The sequence below is a fragment of the Aquarana catesbeiana genome, linkage group LG02 (assembly GCF_042186555.1).
Source record: "Aquarana catesbeiana isolate 2022-GZ linkage group LG02, ASM4218655v1, whole genome shotgun sequence".
Classification (NCBI taxonomy): domain Eukaryota; kingdom Metazoa; phylum Chordata; class Amphibia; order Anura; family Ranidae; genus Aquarana; species Aquarana catesbeiana.
The window spans coordinates 141,828,818-141,854,650 of record NC_133325.1 but is presented as its reverse complement, the minus strand read 5'-3'; the positions used below and the strand labels follow the sequence as shown (position 1 = coordinate 141,854,650).

The 25,833-nt window shown below is 41.5% G+C and overlaps 1 protein-coding gene across 1 annotated transcript in view; it reads right to left on the bottom strand.

The window, feature by feature from the left end:
• The window catches only part of TNS2 (tensin 2), a 271,078-nt gene extending 247,677 nt beyond the window's left edge, over window positions 1-23,401 (bottom strand). The window contains exon 1 of the mRNA XM_073613552.1: window positions 23,245-23,401. Within this exon, the coding sequence (XP_073469653.1) occupies window positions 23,245-23,319 (75 nt within the window). The 5' untranslated portion in view covers window positions 23,320-23,401. The remainder of the gene's footprint in view (window positions 1-23,244) is intronic.
• Window positions 23,402-25,833: the final 2,432 nt, after the last annotated feature.

The window sequence follows — 25,833 nt, the reverse complement described above, 5'->3', positions numbered from 1 at the left end:
TGTATGTTTGAGCTTAAGGGTGCACACCCTAATGCATTAGGCTGCGCACACCTATGCTAACATTATTAGATTGACCTCTGGCCCACAAAAAGTGAGATGGTCTTTGCTGTTCTTCAGTACTACCATATTGGGTAACCTTTTCTCATGGGGTCCCTCTGCATTAACACATACTACAGAAGTATGTTTTTTCTATAGGTGCACCAGAAATGTTCCTTTATCAACCACTGACAAAAGCCGGTAATGCAATATGACTTGTCAGTTATAGGTATGCTCTCAGAGAGCCATTATATCTGAATGATCAGGCTTTGGGACAAATAATAAAAATAGTGGAATGACACTCATGTTGTTGCTGCAGTGAGGGACTGTACATGAAGTAACAGTTACATGTGGTTGCTATATTATGTAAAATTGTATATATAGTATAGGCAGTCTCTCATATTACATAGTTTTGGTAAATCTAAAGGAGACTGTACAAAGAATGTACAGTCAGTTTGTAATGCAAAAATTCTCAACCAGGGTTTCCTTCAGAGTCTGATAAGGGAGTCATCAATCTGTGGTTGGTTGATCTCCCATCTGATGGTGCATAAATGTTTCTTAGTCCAATGCCACACAGCAGTCTGTGGCATGACACTGGTGACACCAGGGCATTGTTCCCACCGACCACCAAGGTAAGGGACCTTGTTCCCACTGACTATCGAGCTAAGAGGCATTGTTCCCACTGACCATCAATGTACAGGACATTGTTCCTACTGACCACCAAGGTAAAGGGCATTGTTTTCATTGACCATCAATGTACAGGCCATTGTTCCAACTGACCACCAAGGTAAGGGGCATTGTTCCTATTGACCCCTGATCAATTCATTGTAGGTTCCCATTTGAGAAAGGCTGCTGTAATATTTACAGCTTCTCCAGTGGACAACATTTACAGTTTGAGTCTAATGCCAATGCTAATATGTAGTTGTGGTAAACTATAATAAAATGGTAGTCTGAGCATTTCATAGTGTCTGAAAACTGACATTTACTGGCATTCCCTTAAAACAAATATATTTTCTGTGAAGTCGTGCCCAGTGAAGCGCTATTCTCACTGATCACCAAGGTAAGGGCCATTGTTCCCACTGACCCTCAAGGTAAGAGGCATTGTTTCCACTAACCATCAATTTACAAGGCAATGTTCTCACTGACCACCAAGGTAAGAGGCATTGTTCCCACTGACCATCAATGTACAAGGCACTGTTCCCACTGACCACCAAGGTATGGGACAATGTTCCCACTGACCATCAATGTACAGGGCATTGTTCCCACTGACCACCAAGGTAAGGGGCATTGTTTCCATTGACCATCAATGTACAGGCCACTGTTCCAACTCATCTTCAAGGTAAGGGGCATTGTTCCTACTGACCCCTGATTGTAGGTTCCCATTTGAGAAAGGCTGCTGTAATATTTACAGCTTCTCCAGTGGACAACATTTACAGTTTGAGACTAATGCCAAAATATGTAGTTGTGGTAAAATAAAATTAAATGGTAGTCTAGGCATTTCATATTGTCTGAAAAAAATGGCAATAACTGTCATCCCCTTAAAACAAATCTATTTTCTGTACAGTCGTGCCCAGTGAAGCGCTATTCTTTCTACAGGGTTTCCAATTTCCACTAAATATTTAACTCCCTCCTTTCCTAACTATATTTTTATGACCCACTTTGCCTGGGGGCTTGTACCGTGCTTATTTATTTTTAAAGTACACAGGACATAATTATGCATGCACCTGTGCAAATGTCCTAAACTCATTGACAAATGCTGGCAAGAATATACAAATATAAAGAACTATAAACAAGCGGGAAATCCAAGCAGAACATTCAGACAGATGCACTGAAGCCAGCCTATAGTGTTGTGTTACAGTATTGGGATTGGCGGCAAGTATGCATAATTCTCAAGTAGGTTCATGCAGGGTGGAAATAACATTCAAACTCAACTTTAAGGCAGAAAAACGTATGCAGAGACGTAGGAATTAAATTCTAGATACATACTCTTCTGTCTTTCCACTAATGCACTTTGAACATCCAAAGAATCTTAGAGAAGACCAGTGGGAAAGCATGGTGGGGGTAAGTTGCAGGCACCTTACGGTTCGTGCTGTACAGGGTACAGTATATTAGATACAAATTGGTGGAAACTCAATAATAAATCAATATGAGTCCAAAGTCTGAGGTGCTAATAGAGGTGGTTATTGGTGTCACGTCCGACTTATCGAGACGAGTGGCGAGGACTGTAAATTGATCAGGCATTGTACAGTGGGTGCTGCCTTATGGCACAATAAAATGTAAGTGCACTGACATTTTTTTAAAATAGTAATCTCTTTTCAATAAACGTACCACGTGATTATTGCATCATCGCTTTTGTATTCTGGGATACCCTTGCTAATGATACAGGATGCAGGAGAAAAGGAGGTGTATGCCGAGTATATAACAATCTAGAGATCTAAGCTGCAAGGGTCCTGGTGGCCCAAAGTCTTCTGGTGAGTGGCCCCCTTATATTAGGTGGTGGAGCACATATACAGAGAGGAGCACTCTATATTGAGAAGAGCATGTATGACTAAAGTACATGGGGTTATGGAAATGAATTAGAAGATTATGCAGTTGATGAATCAAAGGACTTTTTGATCATATATCCTATGCACGGACTTGTTGATTCGTTTTTTAATTTTTTGCATGTTTTTGGTATTTTGAGTTTAGTAATTTGCACACAAAGTTAGTGCCTCAACACGGGAATATTTTTGTCCCATACACAGATGGCAACCGACACTATGGCAATATGCATGCAACTGTGGTAATACGAAACCAACACACCGGGAATTATGGCACACAGACAACTGTGACAATACATGGGAAATAAACATGGGCAACACAGTGGCAATTGTGAATGCAGGTGGGCAACCAATACGCGTAACACACTGCCAATCATGTCAAGACTTGGGCAACTAACTGCAACTCTTGAAAATATGTTGCAAAATTTCTGATGATCCCAAAAACCATGTGGGCAAATAACCGGTAATTATGACAGCACATGGGAAACAAACCAGCAGTCATGGAAACATGCAGTCAACAACTGGGTGATCGTGGCAATACATGGGCAACAAATGGACAGTTATGACAACAAACAGGTTTTGACAATGCATGTGCAAAAAACAAGCAATCATGACAATACATAGGTAAAAAAAGGGCAATGGTGATAATACATCATCAACAAACTGGCACACTGTACGATACACAGGCAACTAATGGGCAAGGACAGCAATACATATACAAATAAAATCAGAGAACATACTTGAAGCATAGCTCCCAACTGTCCCTGATTTAGAATAAAGGTCCTCTGTCCCTCTTTCCTCCTCTTTTGTCCCTCATTTTGGTCTGATCTATATAGTTGTATATAAAATGCACTTTTTATCTTTCAAAAAGTGTTTCCCAGTGCTAAACCTTTCATCCAATTTCAAAATTTCTGCATTTGTAAATTTCAAAAGCCAGTATAATAGTAGTGGTAAAAAAGCACTTGTGGGTTTAACTAATCATTTTTTTTATATAATTCTCCTTTAAGGCACATGGCAGGGGATGTGTCCTATGCCTACATACTTTTACAAATAGATGTCCCTTGTTCCCATCTCAGAAAGTTTGAAGGTATGCCAGAAGGCCTCATATAGGCCCCACTACTCCAGTTAGCCTTTCAACCAAGCCAGAGGGAGATCCCAGACCCAGAGGCATGTCAATATTGATAATTAGTCTAATGGCCCGTACACACGATCCGAATATCGTACGAAAACGGTCGTCCGAGGAAGGATCGTACGATATTCGGATCGTGTGTACACTACTGTCGACAGCCGATCACGACCGTTCATCTGATATTATTCGATCGGACATAAACGAAAATATTCCTTGTACGATGCCAGATCGTACAATTTTAGTTTAGTCAGTATAGTTGTCGTCCGAAAATACAATACAAATACATTACAACACATGACATCACTTCCGATTTTTTTGTCTGTCATACGAGAATTTACGTGACTTTATTTAGCTATTCAATTTCTACTTGCGACTATTAAGCGAGAACGGTCGTACGATCGGTCGTACAATATTCAGAACGTGTGTACGAGGCATAAGTCTCTGGGCCAATTCTGGAGAGTTACCAGGAGTAATCATATTCCTAGGTATTCCAGATGCTCCAACCCAATGCATCTTAACAGGGGATCACTCATCCATTGGGGTCAGAGATGATAGCCTCTTTTCATATTTTGGCCATACCACTCCTATGGATCATAGGAGTGTAGTTCGCTCTGCAAACACGCTCTCAGCTGTCAGCACTCAGCTGGACCAGGCTCAGGAAAGATCTCAACCATATGGTTGGTATCCTCTCAGAAGCCTGAACTGGCACCTGGCTTAGCCTCCTGAGCCAGCTCCTCCTTCCCCCTCCACAGCTCAGCACTCCAGTAAGTGCTGGAGGGGGGAGCAGAGAGCCGCTGACTGACAGTCACAGCTCTTTGCTCAGAGCTGAGGGGGACAACTGAGTGATCAGCCATGTTTGATTGCTCAGTTCTCACTGCAGAGCCAACGGGGGACAAATGCAGCATCAGATCAATGCTGCATCCTCCTAGGTCAGTGATGGCGAACCTTCTTGAGCCCGAGTGCCCAAACCGCGACGTAAAACCAACTTGTTTCTTTCAAAGTGCCAACACAGAATTACCATAAACCTGCCAGCGTCTCTGTACAGAGGATGGGACTGATCATCCCTCTGAATGAGCCCTAAGGGACCAAAAAGAATGCAGAATGCACTGTGCAACATACACTGACCTACCTGACACATGCACTGACCTACCTGACCATTACACTGACTTACCTGACCATTACACTGACCTATCTGACCATTACACTCACCTACCTGACACATGCAGTGACCTTCCTGACACATGCACTGACCTACCTGACCATTACACTTACCTACCTGACCATTGCACTCACCTACCTGACACATGCACTCACCTACCTGACATATGCACTCACCTACATGGCACATGCACTCACCTACATGACACATGCACTTACCTATATGGCACATGCACTTACCTACATGGCACATGCACTCACCGACATGACACATGCACTCACCTACATGGCACATGCACTCACCTACATGACACATGCATTCACCTACATGGCACATGCACTCACCTACCTGACCATTACACTCACCTACCTGACACATGCTTCCTGCACTACTAACATCCCCCCACACAGTACAATGTAGATCGGAGGATCCATCCTCCTCCTTCCCTTTCCATGGCCTCATCGTCCAGCTCTCCCCGGGCAGTATTGAAGGAATCTCCGCCATCCAGCAGCTCCTCGATATCCTGGCCGCCTGGATGTCAGCTAGCAGTCATTGCACCTCTCCCCATGGAAGATCAGCTCCAAGCACCACCCCTCCCCCTCCGCTTTTTCACAGGCTGCACTAGGACAGACTGAATCAAAGTCATCCTGGAGCAGGGGGAGCTGGAATAGGGTACCTTCAGAATGGAATCCCCGAATGCCTTACCAGAAGTGTAGGGGTCCGGGGGAGGCAATAAGCTGCCGAACAGAGTCGGGACGGTGGAGGAAGTAGAATTTTACACCCCTCCTAAATGGCACACATGGAACAAGATAACTGGCTGCCCACCCCCCTGCCGATGTCACTGGCACTGATGCAAGGAAGGGAGCTGGCTCCTCACTGCCTGCACCGTCATTGCAAGTGACCGCCTGGCTGGGGGATTTCCCTGGCGTGCCGACAGAAAGGGCTTTACGTGCCAGCTGTGGCACGCGTGCCATAGGTTCGCCATCACTGTCCTAGGTGAATATAAATGTTTAAATGTTTAAATGTTAAATGTATAAATGTTTATTTTTTAATCCTGAATTTCTCTTCTAATACAATTCTTTTTTTTACAGAAACGTGTAAAGGTTTACATATTGTACATTCACAGTCCCTGCTCTTAAATGCATACATACACATACTAAGGCTGATGTAAACAGGAGCCAGAGGAAACACATGCAAGCATAGAGAGGACATGCAAACCCCATGCAGATAGTGTACTGGCCATAACTGGAACCAAGAACCCCAGTGCTGCAGAGCAAAAGCAATAGGCCTGCTTTAGAAAAATCTAATAGTGCAAGTATGAAAAAATATTATTTTAAGGAAAACGCTAAAAAAATAAAAACTCAAAATATCGGCTCACTGAAAATACACTGTAGAGTTGATTTACTAAAACTGGAGAGTGCAAAATCTGGTGCAGCTGTGCATGTTAGTCAATCAGCTTCTAACTTCAGCCTGTTCAATTAAGCTTTGCCAAAAAAAGGAAGCTGACTGGTTTCTATGCAGAGCTGCACCAGATTTTGCACTCTCCGGTTTTAGTAAATCAACCCCTTTATTTTCCTTTTATTTATTCTACAATTCCCTTAATCGGTACTCACCCTTAATATGCTTATTGTTACAGTAATTCGGACAGTTTTTCGTTTTAAAAATGGTAGCTGTTTTTATTAAAATGACTTTGGGTTTATGCAGTGGCCACACACCGGAGCAAACATTTTAATTATTCCATCTATTCCTGACATCAATAGCCAAGATGGAAACATAAAACCAAGTTTATTTCACTGCATGGGTTGTAGATTCTCTGAAATTATAATAGGGTTATGCTACGTGGTAATGTTAGATTCAAGGAGGGCGAAGCGCAGTTTTTTGTTTAAAGTCCATTTTTCACCTGTTTCATACTTCACAGAAATCTTCCAGGAGAAAAAAAAATCCATCATTTAGGAACTGTATGGGATATTTCTCCTGCTACTATCAGCTTTCAATGAAATGTGCTGAATGTTGGAAACAGCTGTACTCATTTAGCCACAATAAACATAACTAACTATAGAACAAGAGTGAATCCATCAAGCAAGCAGGGGGTCACGCATAGGGAGTCAGAGGTCTCAGGTCATCTTTCACTTTTAAACCCCGGGGAGAAAAGCACACCTATACCATTATTCAATAAAGGAAAGAGGAATATGCCCGAAGACTAGAATAACCAATCAGAAAACATTCTTCACTCTTCTGACTTTCTTGACATTTTCATAAATGAGCATTTGTGTTTTGCTTCTTACATGGGTTTGTAAAGGAACACAATGTTTCAGTTTTAAATCGGATTATATGGAGCAAAGTTAACTTGTGTTTACTGTTGTTTTTGCCAAGTATTGCAATACATTTTTGTTCTATTCTGCTGTGTGTCAACTGTTTTTATTCCCTTATAAAAAGCTAAGGCATCTCAAAATGAGAGGAACTGAACTCATTCTCTATTTGACTTCCCTCTGAGTTCAACACATGTAAACTAGTCCTTCAAGAGAAGAAGGCGCAAACAGCTTGTTAAGGGCCTTCTTCCTTTGTGTAGTCATTTACTGGTAAACCAGATGTGCACATATCAACTGCTGAGAAGAAAGCCACCGCACTGGTGGACTGGTGTGCACATTTATTAGGAAGATATCCACAAGATGGACATTGATAGCCCTCATCTAGGACTGTCCCTCTAACGTTATACCAAAAGGGCCTAATCATAGTACAAACAAATGGCAACCGCCACAATCTATAACTGGTGTTTGCAGCAAGCACATGGAAGGGCGACACATGTCAAAAAACAACAAACAAAAATTCCCAGCTCACTTACCAGCTAGCCTGCAACAAACGGACTTGACCTTGTCTAACAGTAAAACAAGGGGTTTTGTTTGCACACATTTGCAAATACAATAAGCTGCACTGGCCATGTTATGCCGCTTAAAAGTACTGCAGTCCTAACTCTATAATTTTGAGAGTCTCCTAAATTGGAGAACATACACTATATTACTAAAAGTTATGGGATGCTTGCCTTTACACACATATGAACTTTAATGGCATCCCAATCTTAGTCTGTAGAGTTCAATATTGAGTTGGCCCACCCTTTGCAGCTATAACAGCCTCAACTCTTCTGAAAAGGCTGTCCACAAGGTTTAGGAGTGTGTCTATGGGAATGTTTGACCATTCTTCCAAAAGCTCATTTGTGAGGTCAGGCACTGATGTGAACGAGAAGGCCTGGCCAGCAGTCTCTGCTCTAATTCATCCCATAGGTGTTCTATCCGGTTGAGATCAGGACTGTGTGCAGGCCAGTCAAGATCTTCCACCCCAAAAGTTATGGGTCACGTGACTTCTTCAAGGGAATGGAGCCTAGTGATGATCGCCGGGATTTAAGAGCCTTAGTCTGTTTACAAGTTACCATGGTGACGGGTGAATCATCGGGACATCCTGCCATGATGTGAATAAATCAATATGGTGATTTATATCACTGAAGTTTTATTGCTGCGTGGCACATATTGGAGCAAGGTGTCCAAGGAAGCATCCTAGATTCATTATCATTTTGTGGGACGTTTTCACTTGAACCATTTATCACATATTCACCATTGTATGTCATTTATTATTAATTACGTTTAATAATAATTTTCATGCTGATGAAACATCAGCAGTGGTAGGCTTTATATGTGTTCAACTAAGCACTAGTTTTTTTTGGATTTATGCACAGGTTGAATTAGCGCACTATTCTTTTGAATGTTTTACCATAGTCTGGTGTGAGATCACCATCTAATGGTGCAGCCGTTCTAGTTTCACAATTTTACTATTCTTGCATAGCAGTGCTCAAGTATTCCATACTGTTTTACTACAGCTTTAACTATGGTGACCGTTGGTATGATGGAAAGGAAGAAGCAGGGCACTGACACAAAACATTTCAGGGTGTCCTTGCAGGCTCCATGTACATTAATATAAATTAAAGCTTTTTCCTTAAAAAATGAAGGCACGTGTTGTCATAGTTTTGGGAAACTTGGCCCAATATGTATACACTACTTTCTGAAGAAGCTTCATTAAAGCAGATCTTCAGTCTATTTTTATACTTTCTTATAATAGCTTTTTCTCCCTCTCTTTGAATACCAATGGAGGAGAAAAATAAAAAAATTCTAGATTCTAGTTCCAAATATCTTTTTTATTGATTGTTCTTCTCTACTTCCTGCTTCTCTCTTAGGCGAATGACATCAAAACTGTTGACTCTGTCAACAATCTGACGGTACGCTACTGCACGTATTCTGGACATGCCCTCGGGTCCGCCACTTCTGGGACGATATCAGACGGGTGATTTTCAGACTGACAGACATTTTACTGGCAGATGACCCCGCGCACCACCTTACCCCAATGTCAAGGCGTCGTTATAAAAAGTCCCTAATGATACATCTCCTTAATGCCGCTAAAATTTGTATCCCGCAAAAGTGGAAAAGTGCGGAACCCCAACGATTGGTCAATGGATAGCTGTGGTGAATGAAATAAACCTGATGGAACAATTGACGGCTGCATTACGTCGCAAAGAGGAAAAATTCAACAAAAGCTGGCACTACTGGCACAAGTTCCGGTTCTCTCAAGACTATAACATCTTTGTGACCCCCTCGGTAGAGTAATTGTAACTGTACATGATTCATGATTTCACAACCACCTGCTTTTACAACCAACCCCCCACCCCCTTTTTTTTTTCTCCTTCCCCTAACTCTACTCCCTCCTCTTCTTCTTATTTCTATTGATCCTGTTCTCTCCTCCTATCCTTACCTTTCTGCCTTTTATTCTCCATGACGAAGAGCTTCTTCATCAGGCTTGAAAAATTGTTTGGGTACATCTGACGTAATGTACAAATATATGTTGTTGGACATTTCTGTCCTGTCTGTTGTGCTCAATAAAAAACTTTTAAATGAAAAAAAAACAAAAAAAAAAACCTGTCAACTCTTGGGATATTTCGTCAGAAATCACAGCAGTCTTTAGGTCTTTTTTTTTTTTTTATTGTGAAGGGAAGAGAGCTGGAGGAGGGCAGAGGGGAGCTGAAGGAGGGTGGAGAAGATCCCCATGACTAAGCTCTGAGGGGTGGAGTGAAACGCCTTGGGGGCATGGCCTGGTCGGTGTCCAGGCTGAGGTTGCCATTTATACACCCAGCATAGGGACAGCAGGGATGTGCGGCTCCAGGGAGTCTTTTCTTTACAGCCAGTGATTGTAGGAGCTCGGGCTCCCTCCCCTGCCAGCAATCCCAGCGGTGGATGCTTGGGATTCACATCCCGTTCCAGCGAGCTTGAGTGGCACACAAAGCATTCCAGGGTCACAGAGGGCAGAGAAGAGCTGAAGGAGGGAAGAGGGAAGCTGAAAGAGGGAGGAGAAGAGCTGGAGGAGAGAGGAGGACAGGCAGAGATGGGCGGAGAAAGGCAAAGGACGGATGGAGACAATGTGTAATGCACAAGCACGGACTGGCTGTGCACCACAGATACGCGTCATGAATTCCTCGGAAACCTGAGGGCACTGGCTTCAGCTGCCCTCAGTTAAAATGGCCACCGTGACATATACTATGTGGTGAGTATAATTACGGACTGCTTTTTACATTTAAAAATGGCAGATTTAGAACAATGAATTGGATAAGTCACATCACTGAGGTTTTTACATGCTGCATGTATTTTTTCTAAAATTTTTAAAGTGTGGCTGAAGTTCCTCTTTAATTACATACACAGTATTCACAAAGAAATGGCAGGCTTTGGAAAAGGAGAAGTGTGTGGATCCGGTAGGTCTAAGGGCAGAGTAATGGGAAAATGAAAGGCTCACTAGTAATATTTTAGTTATAAGTGGAGCCATGGCATCTTATATATCCCAGATTCTCCAACAATGAGATCTACTCACCATAATTTCCTGACTCCCTTCTTGTCCAACTTGGAGTTTTAGGTGTCCCTGCCAACCTTTGCGTTTTTCAGTTCCTCAGTTTTACATTTCCTATAACATTAAAATAAATTAAAAATCCAATAAAGTGAGTGGAAACTCCTCATAATATCCCCAGCAGGTGTGCAGACCGGGGAACTCAAGAACTGACATCTTAGCTGTCCACAAACTGTCAAGTAGTTTCATTTTCCAGTATATACTAAAAGCTGTAATAGTTTTGGATGGACTGAACCTTTAATAATCTCAATCTAGATAATTAGAAGTAAGGAGGGGGTATGTAGCATAGGTCTGTAAGCGTCATGAGTTTCCTTAGGACACCACCACCATTACTGCCTTATTACATAATATGTTGACATTTAATTTAGCTGTCATATAACTCGTTGACAAGCTTAAACAATAAAAGGTCACATCCCAGCAGCAAGCATCCACCGCCAATATTTATCTTAATGAAAAAGATGCAGCTGCATTTGTGTACAATTTTTTGCAAGCTATCTTCTGAACAGTGTCACTTTTATCATCACCAGCAGCAAAATGAATACTGGCAGTCCTCGGGTTACAAACAAGATAGGGACTGTAGGTTTGTTCTTAAGTTGAATCTGTTTGTAAGTCTGAACAGGTACATTTTTTAGGTGTAGATCCACCAAAAAAAATCAACTTTTAAGCTTTTTGGATATCATAGGGAAGGGTTAACACCCCTGTAACGTTTGTTTAGCTGTCTGTGCCATTGTTCAGAAGATTTCACCTCACTTTCTGTCCCAATGACAATTGGATTTTGAAAATTTGGGGCTGTTAGGGAAACATTAATTGATAAAGCATCAGTGGAGACACCTTTTCCCCATATTAACTCTTATGCCCTGTACACACGATAGGATTTTCCGATGGAAAATGTGTGATAGGACCTTGTTGTCGGAAATTCCGACCGTGTGTAGGCTCCATCACACATTTTCCATAGGAATTTCCGACACACAAAGTTTGAGAGCTTGCTATAAAAATATAACATTTTCCGACAACAAAATCCGTTGTCGGAAATTCCGATCGTGTGTACACAAATCCGACGCACAAGGTGCCACGCATGCTCAGAATAAATTAAGAGACTAAAGCTATTGGCTACTGCCCCGTTTATAGTCCCGACGTACGTGTTTTACGTCACCGCGTTCAGAACGATCGAATTTTCCGACAACTTTGTGTGACCGTGTGTATGCAAGACAAGTTTGAGCCAACATCTGTCGGAAAAAATCCATGGATTTTGTTGTCGGAATGTCCGATCAATGTCCGACCGTGTGGGCATTACAGGAGAGAATTTCCCCTCGTAGGGGTAGATCTCCTCTCACTTCCTGTTGTCTCCCCCCGTTTGTAAGTAGGAGTCGTTCGTAAGTCGGATGTTTGTAAGTATGGGACCGCCTGTACTCGTGTTCAGTAGATACCACTCTAAAGCACGTAATCCTTCTTCATGCCTGGAACCTAACTCTGCATGCTACTATGGCGCACAAAAACAAAGACAAATAGCTGCATCATATAGGCAATTAAATGGCGCGTCAATCTGACCTCGTATGGAGTAACAATTCTCCACAAGAGTCAGAACATTGATTAGCTGGTTTGGTAAATTTTAGTCAGTTGTCGATTGTTCTTTGTTTAGAGGTAAACTGATACTTGCCTGGCACTGTCCAGTGGATGGATTTATTAGGATCATCACAAACATTATTATTATCATTATTATACAGGATTAATATAGCGGCAACAGTTTACGCAGAGCTTTACAACCATGAGGACAGACAGTACAATTACAATACAATTTAGCCTATTGCCGACCGCAATACGTATACATACGTTGCGGTTTTACAAGTGGTTTACTGGGATTGTGGCTGAAGATATCAGCCATAACCCTGGTACCATTTTTTACAGCCGCCAGCTGCCTTTCTCAGGAAAGCAGTTTTGAGTGGCTGATGTAGCTTTCAGAAGCTCGCCACTGTTTCTCTGGCTTACTGTTTCCACCGGTTCGCCAGAGAAATGATCTGACGGTGCCACCAGCTGGTCACACAGGTGATCAAAGAGTACATCCGCTTTGATCGCCTCTATGACCTTGGAGGATGGAGCGACCTCATGACGTCCCTTCTAGTCCAGGCTAGGAGGAAACTTTTTTTTTAAAGCAAAAGATCAATTTTCTTATTTTTTTTAATCTTTTGCTTTTAAAGGTAAAGAACAGATTTGGGGTCTTTTTGACTCCAGATCTTTCCATAAAGAGGACCCGTCATCCTTATTTTTATTACAAGGGGTGTTTACATTCCTTGTAATAGGAATAAAAGTCATACAAAAATAAATATATATAAAAGGAATAGTAAATAAAGGGACAGTAAAATAAATAAGAATAAAAATTTAAAAGCACCCCCATCCCTCCGTGCTCACGCGCAGAAGCGAACGCATACGTAAGTCACGCACGCATATGTGAACAGTATTTGCATCACACATGTGAGGTACCGCCACAAACTTTTGAGCGAGATTAATAATTCTAGCGCCAGGCTTCCTCTGTAACTCTAAACAGGTAACCTACATAGGCATTTAAAGCGTCACCTATGGAGTACTGTAGTTTGTCTCCATTCCACGTGCATGTGCCATTTCAAAGCGTGACATGTTAGGTATCTATTTACTTGGCGTAACATCAACTTTTACATTTTACAAACAAATTGGGGTAAATTTTGTGTTTTGTTTTTTTTTTTTTATTCAATAAAGTGTATTTTTTCCCCAAAAAAATTGCATTTGCAAAACCGCTGCGCAAATACCGTATGACATAAAAAATTGCAGTAATCGCCATTTTATTCCCTAGGGCAGTGATGGTGAACCTTGGCACCCCAGATGTTTTGGAACTACATTTCCCATGATGCTCAACTACACTGCAGAGTGCTGGGGCATCATGAGAAATGTAGTTATATATGGTGATCTGTGAGGTCAACATCCACACTAGTTAACACCTGATCTTTTTTACTGCACCAAAGGAGGTTCAACATTGCCCAAAGATACCTAAGCAAGCAGCAAAACAAAATGATTACATGGAGTTGTACTTTAAAGGGCCCACTTACACCACATCCATTGGCCTGCACTAAGCTTCTTTATGCACCACAAAAAGTATTGGCTTCTGCAGTGGAAAAAAAAGAACATCAACACAACTTGTTAAAAAACTGGATGTCAACTCAGGTGCATTTAATGCACATGAATGTGAACGAAAAGCAGTGTGGTGCATTGACTCTCATAGCATTGCACAAAACACACATGGAGATAGCACTTTTAAGATACACTACATATTTTTTTTCTATGTGTGACTACTGTTCTACTGTAAAATCACTACAATGATATCTGCTGTGCAAAAATGCACCAAGTTAATGGAGAGTGTGTCAGACATGCTCTGTCCACTGGATATCCATATTGAGTGAAAACAGGATCTACAGTAAAACTGAGCAGACACCATGTGTATGGGCATCTTAAAAGTGTTGGTGCAGCTAAAACTGGCATTTCAGTCTAAGGTAGCTAATAGCAGGTTGAATCACATACTCTATCTCTCCTAAGATGAGAGTTTTGGCTCCTTAGTATTGTGGTATATGTACCTACCATGTGCATTAAAAAGAGTCTCACTCTTTTTACTTGAATTCACTTTTTTTTTAGATTACTTAGAAATGTTATTCTATAATAGGAGGAGTAAAAGTTGGTGGCGGGAGCGCCATTCAAGCAATATCACCACCCGAGAGATATACGAAACCTGTTGGGCAATGTAATTAATTTGTGTTGATCTGTATATGAACAGAGCTGTGGGGACATTAAGGAAAGGTAATGTATGTGCTGCTGGAAAGGAGTAAATAAAAGCAATCCTGTTGTTTGAACTCTGCACGGGCAAGGCACAGGTTTGATTTAAAATGTTCCCACTGCAAATTTTATCTCTGGCCGTTAATACATCTTCTTTCCACTGCCTGCAAGTGTGCAGTAGAACTCCATAGACTTTTATAGGATAATGTGCTAAAAGGGTAAGGAAAAAGTTTCAGTTGGTTTTAGTTGGTGTTTGGGCATGCATACATAAATCAAATGCAAATCAATCTTCAAACTTCCATCTGGGCAACTGATTCTTCAGTATCAAGATGAATGGCTTGGGGGTGCTGGCAGGGAATATAAAATGCTCAATCCTCATTCAAATCACTGTAACAATCATCTAATGTTTAAATATACTGTTTATAAAGGATGGCACTCAGCTGATTAAAACAGAGGTACTTAAATGTATCAATCTGAGAACCCAAATAAGAAAATTGTTACCTTACCAGGCCCCAACAAGAGAATTAATTTCAAAATAGTAGCAAAGCTACACAAAGTCAAATCAATGGTTGTATAATAATAATAATAATTTAAAAAGTGTAGAAAACAGTAAACACATTTGTTTCCATTCACCTACAGTTTTCTCATTTGTATGCAGAAAAATTAATTGTTAATAAAGCAATAACTATTATATATGTATGTACGGTATATAGTTATAATAGCTAGAATAATAGATTTCCAAGACTCATCCCAATATAAATACTCATACATGTACCAAAACTATTTAAAGGTGGACTCCAGGCAAATACATAAGACATAATGCAGTTCTGTATTTATAAAACATTAGGAGATTTTATAATACAATTAGTCCAAGTACTTAAATTTGACTTGGTATCAGTCTCTCTCAGTCCGTCTGTGTAATTCGCTTTTGGCCCCGCATCGCACTCAATTTAGTACCTTATATGTCTCTGTGCTATCATTGTGCTAAATCAATTGCCAATGATTTCGAACTTGGACAAACCAGGCTACACAGTCAAGAAGTGACCCATCGCTAACACATCTATGACCCAATATGACCCATAGTTTATGAAACACTGTACTAAGGCTTTAGTCCACCCAAGTGTAATAATAAGTTATAAGTGGACACGGGTTGACCTAAAAAGCCCCTGGCAAGTAAATGTGTCCTGGATACTCCAACTGTAAGTTCTCAAGGTCATAAATCTGACTCTGTTACTGTCCACCTAGGGCAAGAGTCTTCATAAAATAAGATAAATTAAAAACCCAACCATGTGAGTGATACCCCCCTAGCACTAACCAAGACGGGTATCATAACTGAGTATTGAAGCACAGAGATCTCACCAAAAGTGTCCCCAAGAAATTAAAGAATCCTTCTGGTGGAATAACTCTCCAGCACCTACCAAAAACTGAAGGATCTGGCTGGAATATACTGAATCTTTACGGTTACAGCATGAAGATGTTACTAATCTAAACATTAGGAAATATCCATAGATGGAGCCAACCTCCACCAATCTCTAGAAAAGCAGCCCATCGTATTTATGGAGAATCTGAGTCTTCTGAGCGTGTTTACAGAAAAGAGACAGGAAGCTTACACTGTGTTATGTTTTATGTAGGATGATGGAAATTTGTGTATATACCGGGGCTGCCACTGCACATCACTTCTTCCTGAAGGACCCCTACAATCACGTCACTGACCGCAATGTCTCTCCGAGTATACACAGGACATAGCAGTGGCTGCATTAGTAACAGACCCCCTCAGTTCTAACTCAGCTAAGCGAATACTCAACATAGTTTAATCCGTACACCCACCAGGACAGGCCTTCCCCAACCACACTCTTTCTATTCATATTTATGTGCAGAAAGAGTTATTAAAAGGCCTCTTTGTGTACGCAGATTGTGAAGGCTAAAAAGTCAGATATATCTACATACAGGGATGCAAAATACTTCTTCTTCGTCTTTACAGAGGGTAGCCAAATACAAGCTGACATCTTCGTAAGGATAATGTGTTGGGAGACATAGGGTTCAGTTCACTAATGGTTACTGCATGCGATAACACGGTCATGACTTATTTGCATAAATGATCGCATGTAGTAAAAAAAAGTTCAATTCATTAAAAGAAAAAAAAAATTGTGCCGTATTTAACGCTAAATTAAAAATATGCCGGTAAATATTGCAGAAAAACCATTTAGTAAGCTCTTAAATCCTAAATGGAACACCAGGGTTTGAAGCAGGTATCACATGCGGTATTTTGTCAGAAACGAGTTGGGGGTGTCCCCCCCCCAATAGCTGGTTGCTAAGAAGCGGGCCTGGGAAGCCGGCCACTGCGTCCTTAAAGCAAAGCTCCACTGGCTATTTTTTTTTTGTAAACATTAACACAATCACACACAGACATTTGCAAACTCACTTTTTTGTAGATTTAGCTTGCCCGATGTCCGCTTTCATAGTAAAGAAGAACTTAGAAAAAATCTGGACGGCCGTTTTCATCTTGCTTGTGGGCATGTGAAGCCCACAAGCATTTACTTCCTTCTTCCCTTGATGCTGAGCTACCAGCATGCCTTGCTCGTTCCCGCGCATGCTCAATAGTAACTACGTTGAGCGCCGTAAAGTTCATAGTTCCCGCCCCCTTGTGATGGCAAAAAAAACTGTACACAAAAAAGGCAGAGGAAGCAAATGCCATTACGAGGAGAGATTTTCACTTCTGATATTGAAATCCCGCAATAACTTGCAGCAGGCATCCGCAATGACTCCTGGGAACAATGACACAAGCTCCCAGGAGCCAGTGCGGCTAAAAGGAAATTACGAAATAGCACCAAAATACCCGCCCATATCCGCAGAATCCACGGACAGGAAATAGAGAGGAAGATCTGCAAAACACAGGTACAGTTGAAGAAAAAAAAAAAAAAAGCTCCGTTTTATAAATGAGTACATTGACGTAATCTGATTGAGCTAATGTTATAAAATAGGGTGGAAGTCCACTTTAACAAAAGATGACTCATTAATTCCATAATGCATGTCTTCTTTACATTCAGCTGTCAGCGGGCAGATGATGAGTCATTCATTGTTAAGGACTCTGCGGCTGGCTTCCCAGTCCGCTCCTTAGCAACCAGCTCAATGCGATAAATTACCACATGAAAATATGCGGTAATTACCAATTTATCGAAACTTTAATGCAGTAGTTATTTACCACACAATTCTTAGTGAATTGAACATTTGAACAATTGTTTCCGCATGTGGTAAAATAACGTGTTATTTAACTCTTAGTGAATTGACTCCACATTCCCATACTTAGTCACATCTGAATCTGCCACTGATTACTATGCAACTCACTAAGAATTCACAAAAGGGCTGTTTATGTTCAGCGCCCTTTCCCATGTCAAATTGGTGCCTATTGCCGGCAATAGAAGTGTCCCAATTGGTGCAACGCCGACTTTGGGGCGCTGTGCCAATTTCCAAAAATAGTTTCTGCACTACTTTTGGCGACTTCGGGGCAATTTCCGGAGACACAACAGGTGCGTAAATTTTGCAATGACCCCCGCAGCAGATCACAAGGGCAGTGCGGCTGGAAAACAGTGTGGGAAGCCACACAGGAATGGAGCTTTCCCACATTGCATTCTAGTGTGAATGAGCCCTAAATCTGTTAATTTTCAATGTCCTTTAACAGACCAAGCTGTCCTGCAAAAATGGCAGTTAGAAGGTTGAGACAAACCATTTACCACTGACAGGGGTGCCTGCAGTGGGCAACGTTTATCCCTAAAAGAACAAAAAAACTGTTTGTTGTAACTGTTTATAAAGTAGAGATCAGCTTTAATTTGTTAATCAAGTCATCTAAATGTACTAATGCATCTTGCACATCTAAATCAATTACACATCCAAAAAATGTGACACTGTCTGTGAAAATTGTACAGTTCTGTAAAACAACATACATCTTAAAGGCATCTCCTAAACATGTATGTTAGAGGGTTGATGTTCTTTCCATTCTGCCCCCAAAATCACATTAAATACCCTTAAATATGACCAGAATGTAATATGGAAATGCCCTCACAGATTTCAAATGCTGCTAATTGCAGCTAAATTTAGGTTTCATGGATTTCCAGCAGGATTTTCTTATGTTTTCTTTTTTTTATATATCCCTAATATAGTAATAAGCAAATATGGCCACTTCATGTACATTCACCATTAGAGACTTTACACAAAAGGATTTTATTTTTTTTAACATTAACACATACTAGATGGTTAAGCTTAATTTGTCTCTTAGTTAGTAAGGCTGAATAAAACTCAGTCTATTTCAAACAATAGTACAAAAGATCAACTTATCTCTTGCTAATTGTAGCCTTGTTTACATCCTTTGGTACTCCTGATAAGAGCAGTGTATTCCAAGAGACGATAGAATATGCTGTACATATCTATGTGCCATCCATATGTAAATGCACAAAGCTACTCTTATCTTGGAGGGGGGGCGCTAAAAAATTATAGGGATGACAGGGGTGTACACTGTCTATATTTATGTGCCGTTTGTATGTGTATGAATGGTGCTACTCTTATCTTGGTTGGGGGCACTCAAGAAATCCAATAGACAATAGGGGAGTACATGGTCTTTTATCTTGGGGAGCATACTAAAGAAATCTAGGGACGATAGGGGAGTACACTGTCTATGTGCCATCTATATGTATGTGCATGATGGTAGTCTTATTTTTGGGTGGGCACTAAAGAAATCTGGGGACAATAGTGGAGTACACCGTTTATATACTGTATATGGGACATCTGTATGTGTGTGCACAATGCTACTCTTATCTTGGGAGGGGGGTACTAAAGAAATCCAAAGGACAATAGGAGAGTACATGGTCTTCATTTTGAGGATGCACTGAGGAAATCTAGGGACAATAGAGGAGTACATTAAGGCCTGTGAAAGGAGGTGGACCCCCCAAATATGTTCCCACGCCCATGGGTGTTTCCTTGACTGGATGACATTACGGGGCTTTCCCAAAGCTGTTCAAGTCGGGTTCAATCAATGGGAGGGACCTCCTGCCAGCAGTGATCTTCCTACCTGCTGGCCAAATTGATTTCAGGCTAGATGTGAAGCTGAGTGGCATTCTTACATTGGATTACCTTTTATACGCTTGCACTTGACATGCGAGTGGCCGTTTTTAAATATATATACAGATTTAACGTTTTTATGATACTGCGCTTAGCTGTGCCCTCTGTTTCTTTTTATTTTTCTTAGAGACATCCCTTATCTCTGGATATGCAGCAACAAGCAGCAGATTCAAGACTGAGAGCCCATCCTGCATGCATCTGACCACTGATTATCCTCCAAAAGAGACACCCCATAGCTTGGACTTTTGTAACCTGTGCACTGATCCTGGTGTGTGATCTCATGTACAAATTGTTTTGTTTTTTTTCTTCTGATTAAAGAGTAAACTATCCATATCGATATACCATGTGTATGTATGTGCAAAATGGTATTTTATTATTGGGGGGAGGGCACTAAAGAAATCAAAGGTACAATAGGGGAGTATGTTCTTTAAATCTATCTGCCATCCATACCTGTATACATGATTCTACTGTTATCCTGGGGGATAGGGGGAGGTACTAAAAAAAATATAGGGACAATATTGGAGAACACTGTCTATATCTACTGTGTCATCCATTTGATGGTGCATGATGGTGCTCTTATCTGAGGGGGGGGGGGGGGGCACTAAAGAAACCTGGAGACAATAGGGGAGTACAATGTCAATATCCATGGGTCATCATACATACTATATGCATTCCTTAGCTTGGGGGAGTACTAAAAAAATCTAGAGGCAATAATAGAGCACAATCTCTAAATCTGTGTCATCCAAATGTATGTGCACAATACTATTTTTATTTTAGGGGGGCACTAAAGAAATCCACCCTGACTGATCGACTTTATATGAGATCCATCATCTGGCGGCATCTGTTGAGATTTTCTCTGAGTTGAGTTGTGATGATCTAATAGCTCTGCCTTCTCACAATCTCCATCCATCCACCAAACATCATCATCTTCTTCCCTTTCCCTCTATACCCCATCTGCCATCCAGACTGAACGCAGGCAACAAGCAGAGCCTCGTCTCCTACCCGTCATGTACAATAATATAGACAAAAGACTGGGACAAATATTTATATAATCTTATCCATCTATTATAATAGTAATAGATACTCATACTGTAGTAGTAATAATAATACAAATACATTTCTCATCACATGTTTAAAAAAAATAATGTCCCAAACTTTAACAAGTTTTATCTGGGAATGTGTTAAATATTGAGGACAGATGCTGGTGACAGACTGCAGACTCTGCCCATACACAATGGGGTGGGTTTACTAAAGGACAAATAGACTGTTCAATTTGCAAGGGAATTTGCTCCAGAATTTAGTAAATGAGGTGAAACTTTGCTTTCTAAAGAATATCTAGTTACATGTAGGGAAAAAAAACACACTTTTGCACATGACTGAATGATGAAAGTTAGCAGAGCTTCCCCTCATTTACTAAGCTCTGGAGCAAATGCACTTGCAAAGTGCAAAGTAACCCCTAAGTGTCCCAGCAATCCTCTCCTATATGGGATACGTCAAGGATGTCACATGTGTACAATTATTAGGAGAGGGATCGGTCCCAGCAATCCTCCTCTATATTGGATATGCCAGGGATCACATCTGTACAATTATTAGGAGAGGGATCAGTCCCAGCAATCCTCCCCTATATTGGACATGCCAGGGATCACATCTGTACAATAAGTAGGGGAGAGATCAGTACTAGCAATCCTCCTCTATATTGGATATGTCAGAGATCACATTTGTGCAATTAATAGGAGAGGGATCAGTCCCAGTAATCCTTCCCATACATGCAGTATGACAGGGATAACACTTCCGTACAATACTATTAGGAGAGGGATCAGCCCCAGTAATCCTTCCTATATGTGCAGTATGGCAGGATCCTCCTCTATATTGGATATGTCAGGCATCACACCTGTACAATTAATAGGAGAGGGATCAGTCCCAACAATCCTCCCCTGCATTGGATATATCAGGGATCACATAAGATATGTACAGTTAATAGGAGATGGATCCAGTCCCAGTAATCATTCCCATACATTTAGTATAACAGGGATGACAGCTCCGTACAATACTATTAGGAGAGGGATCAGCCCCAGTAATCCTTCCTCCTCTATATATTGGATATGTCAGGCATCACATCTGTACAATTATTAGGAGAGGGATCGGTCCCAGCAATCCTCCCCTATATTGGATATGTCAGGGATCACATCTGTACAATAAATATAGGAGAGGGATCTGTCCCAGAAATCCTCCCTTATATTGGATATGTCAGGGATCACATCTGTACAATAAATATAGGAGAGGGATCTGTCCCAGAAATCCTCCCTTATATTGGATATGTCAGCGATCACATCTGTACAATTAATAGGAGAGGGATTGGCCCCAGCAATCCTCCCTTATATTGGATATGTCGGGGATCACATCTGTACAATAAATATAGGAGAGGGATCGGCCCCAGCAATCCTCCCCTATATTGGATATGACAGGGATCACATCTGTACAATAAATATAGGAGAGGGATCGGCCCCAGCAATCCTCCCCTATATTGGATATGTCAGGGAACACATCTGTACAATTATTAGGAGCCAGAGAGGGATCCAGTCCCATTAATCATTCACATATATGCAGTTTGTCAGGGATCACATAAGATATGTACAATAAGAGAGGGATCAGCCCCAGTAATCCTTCTAATATGTTCAGTATGGCAGGGTCCTCCAATATACTGGATATATCAGGGATCACATCTGTACAATTTATAGGAGAGGGATCGGTCCCAGCAATCCTCCCTTATATTGGATATGTCGGGGATCACATCTGTACAATTTATAGGAGAGGGATCGGTCCCAGCAATCCTCCCTTATATTGGATATGTCGGGGATCACATCTGTACAATTTATAGGAGAGGGATCGGTCCCAGCAATCCTCCCTTATATTGGATATGTCGGGGATCACATCTGTACAATTTATAGGAGAGGGATCGGTCCCAGCAATCCTCCCTTATATTGGATATGTCGGGGATCACATCTGTATAATTAATAGGAGAAGGATCGGTCCCAGCAATCCTCCCTTATATTGGATATGTCGGGGATCACATCTGTATAATTAATAGGAGAAGGGTCGGTCCCAGCAATCCTCCCTTATATTGGATATGTCGGGGATCACATCTGTACAATTTAATAGGCAACAGAGAGGGATCCAGTCCCATGAATCCTTCCCATATGTGTAGTATGTCAGGGATGTCACATCTGCACAATCCTCCCCTATATTGGATATGTCGGGGATCACATCTGTATAAAAGTTGGATTGGGATCAGTGCCAGCTCCATCGTCTTCTGATCGCAGTCGCTTCATGTGCCCCCATACACCATACAATCCAAGCCTACCATGTCATCATTACACAGAACACGTTTGGGTCCCTGAAAACTTTCCCAAAGTCCTCCAAGTAGGAGGACACTTCCAGCCCTCAACAGGTTAATGTACGGAATTCGGGACTAGGTGACACCGCTGCTGCCCCAAGCTGAAGCCAGCAGCACACGTCATGTGCAGATGTGGAGTCAGTACCTCGGTCAGATGCATTGTCCTCTTGGCCCGTCCAGTGTCCGGTCCTCTCACCGCGCTGCTCCCCGCACAGCCCATACAGGACGAATAGCATGACCCGACACCGGGCACTCCGCACCGCACACCGCTATACAGCCCGCACTCTGCTGGACAGCGAGCATAGCTCCGCCTAGGGGCGGGAGAGAAGGCTGCACACTTCACCTCTTACTGCCTGCACAATGTCTGTCCTCATTAGATGATGTACAGTCGGTGTGCTGCTCTATCTCACCCCTACATTGTCCATATACATTGATCACTCCATTTATTTATCATTTCTTTCCAAAGTCCATCTCGCTTTGTGTTTATGTGAAAAAGAACAACACGGAGATTAAAGTGACATTAAACTCTGGTTTAAAAAAAAATATGTGTGATCAAATCTTCTTGTGTATGCTCCAACACCCGTGAATTATAACCTGCAAATGTGCTTCGAGAATCTTGCTTATAAAAGTGCTTCACCCGAAGTGATAACAAAATGCACTCACCAGATCGTCTCAGCCACATAGTCACCACAAAGCAGGATTTTTTTAGAGAGAAATCCTCGAATTAAAGATATATCTCCTTCAAGGAACCTGAATTCCCTTCCAATATGCAGATTTTAAAAGTAGGTAACTTCACCTTATGTATTCTCCACTGCATACAACTTGCATCAAGTAGGTCTGTGAAATGGCTCCACCACAAAGAGCCACAGAAGGCAGGATATAGTGTAATACCGCTTAGATTTTATTACTGAAAATAGCACTTACATATTGCAGCATAGGATCACAATCAATCCGCTCAAGGGGAAGCAGAAGGCGGTCCGACGCCTGTACATGACTTGCGGCGTGCGCAATGCGTCTCAGCTTTCCAAGCGGAAGTAAAGGGCTCCTAATGTTGTGAGTGTTAGGCCCCGCTTCTATGCATTTCACACTAGATCACGCGTCATCAGGAAGTGGCTGGAGCATACACAAGAAGATTTGATCACATATGTTTATTATGGACATTTTTTATGGTTTACTTATTTGTGCACATTAATCATTAGGATAACACCGTATATTTATTAATTTGGTATTTGTTCTATTTTGCCCTTTTGCGCCTTTTATATATATATATATTTTCATTACGTATTAGTCTTTACTAATTTTAGGTGCAGCATTGGTATACAAATGTTTTTTTTATTTCTGATATACACTGTGGTGCTGACAACCCAACATTTCCCCTTTAAAAAAAAAAAAAAAAAATATATATATATATATATATATATATATATATATATATATATAGACAGTGGGGCAAAAAAGTATTTAGTCAGCCACCAATTGTGCAAGTTCTCCCACTTAAAAAGATGAGAGAGGCCTGTAATTGTCATCATAGGTATACCTCAACTATGAGAGACAAAATGTGGAAACAAATCCAGACAATCACATTGTCTGATTTTTGAAAGAATTTATTTGCAAATTATGGTGGAAAATAAGTATTTGGTCAATATCAAAAGTTTATGTCAATACTTTGTTATATATCCTTTGTTGGCAATGACAGAGGTCAAACGTTTTTGTATGTTGACCCATTCCTCCATGCAGATCTCCTCTAGAGCAGTGATGTTTTGGGGCTGTCGCTGGGCAACACAGACTTTCAACTCCCTACAAAGGTATGGCTAGGCCACCCCAGGACCTTGAAATGCTTCTTACAAAGCCACTCCTTCGTGCCTGGGTGGTGTCTTTGGGATCATTGTCATGCTGAAGACCCAGCCACATTTCATCTTCAATGCCCTTGCTGATGGGAGGAGGTTGGCACTCAAAATCTCACAATACATGGCCCAATTCGTTCTTTCGTGTACACGGATCAGTCGTCCTGTTCCCTTTGCAGAGAAACAGCCCCAAAGCATGATGTTGCCACCCCCATGCTTCACAGTTGGTATGGTGTTCTTTGGTTGCAACTCAGCATTCTCTCTCCTCCAAACACGACGAGTTGTGTTTCTACCAAACAGTTCTACTTTGGTTTCATCTGACCATATGACATTCTCCCAATCCTCTTCTGGATCATCCAAATGCTCTCTAGCAAACCTCAGACAGGCCCAGACATGTACTGGCTTAAGCAGGGGGACACGTCTGGCACTGCAAGATCTGAGTCCCGAGCGGCGTAGTGTGTTACTGATGGTAGCCTTTGTTACGTTGGTCCCAGCTCTCTGCAGGTCATTCACTAGGTCCCCCCCGTGTGGTTCTGGGATTTTTGCTCACCGGTCTTGTGATCATTTTGACCCCACGGGGTGAGATGTTGCGTGGAGCCCCAGATCGAGGGAGATTATCAGTGGTCTTGTATGTCTTCCATTTTCTAATTATTGCTCTCACAGTTGATTTCTTCACACCAAGCTGCTTGCCTATTGCAGATTCAGTCTTCCCAGCCTGGTGCAGGTCTACAATTTTGTTTGTGGTGTCCTTCGACAGCTCTGTGGTTTTCACCATAGTGGAGTTTGGAGTGTGACTGTTTGAGGTTGTGGACAGGTGTCTTTTACACTGATAACAAGTTCAAACAGGTGACATTAATACAGGTAATGAGTGGAGGACAGAGGAGCCTCTT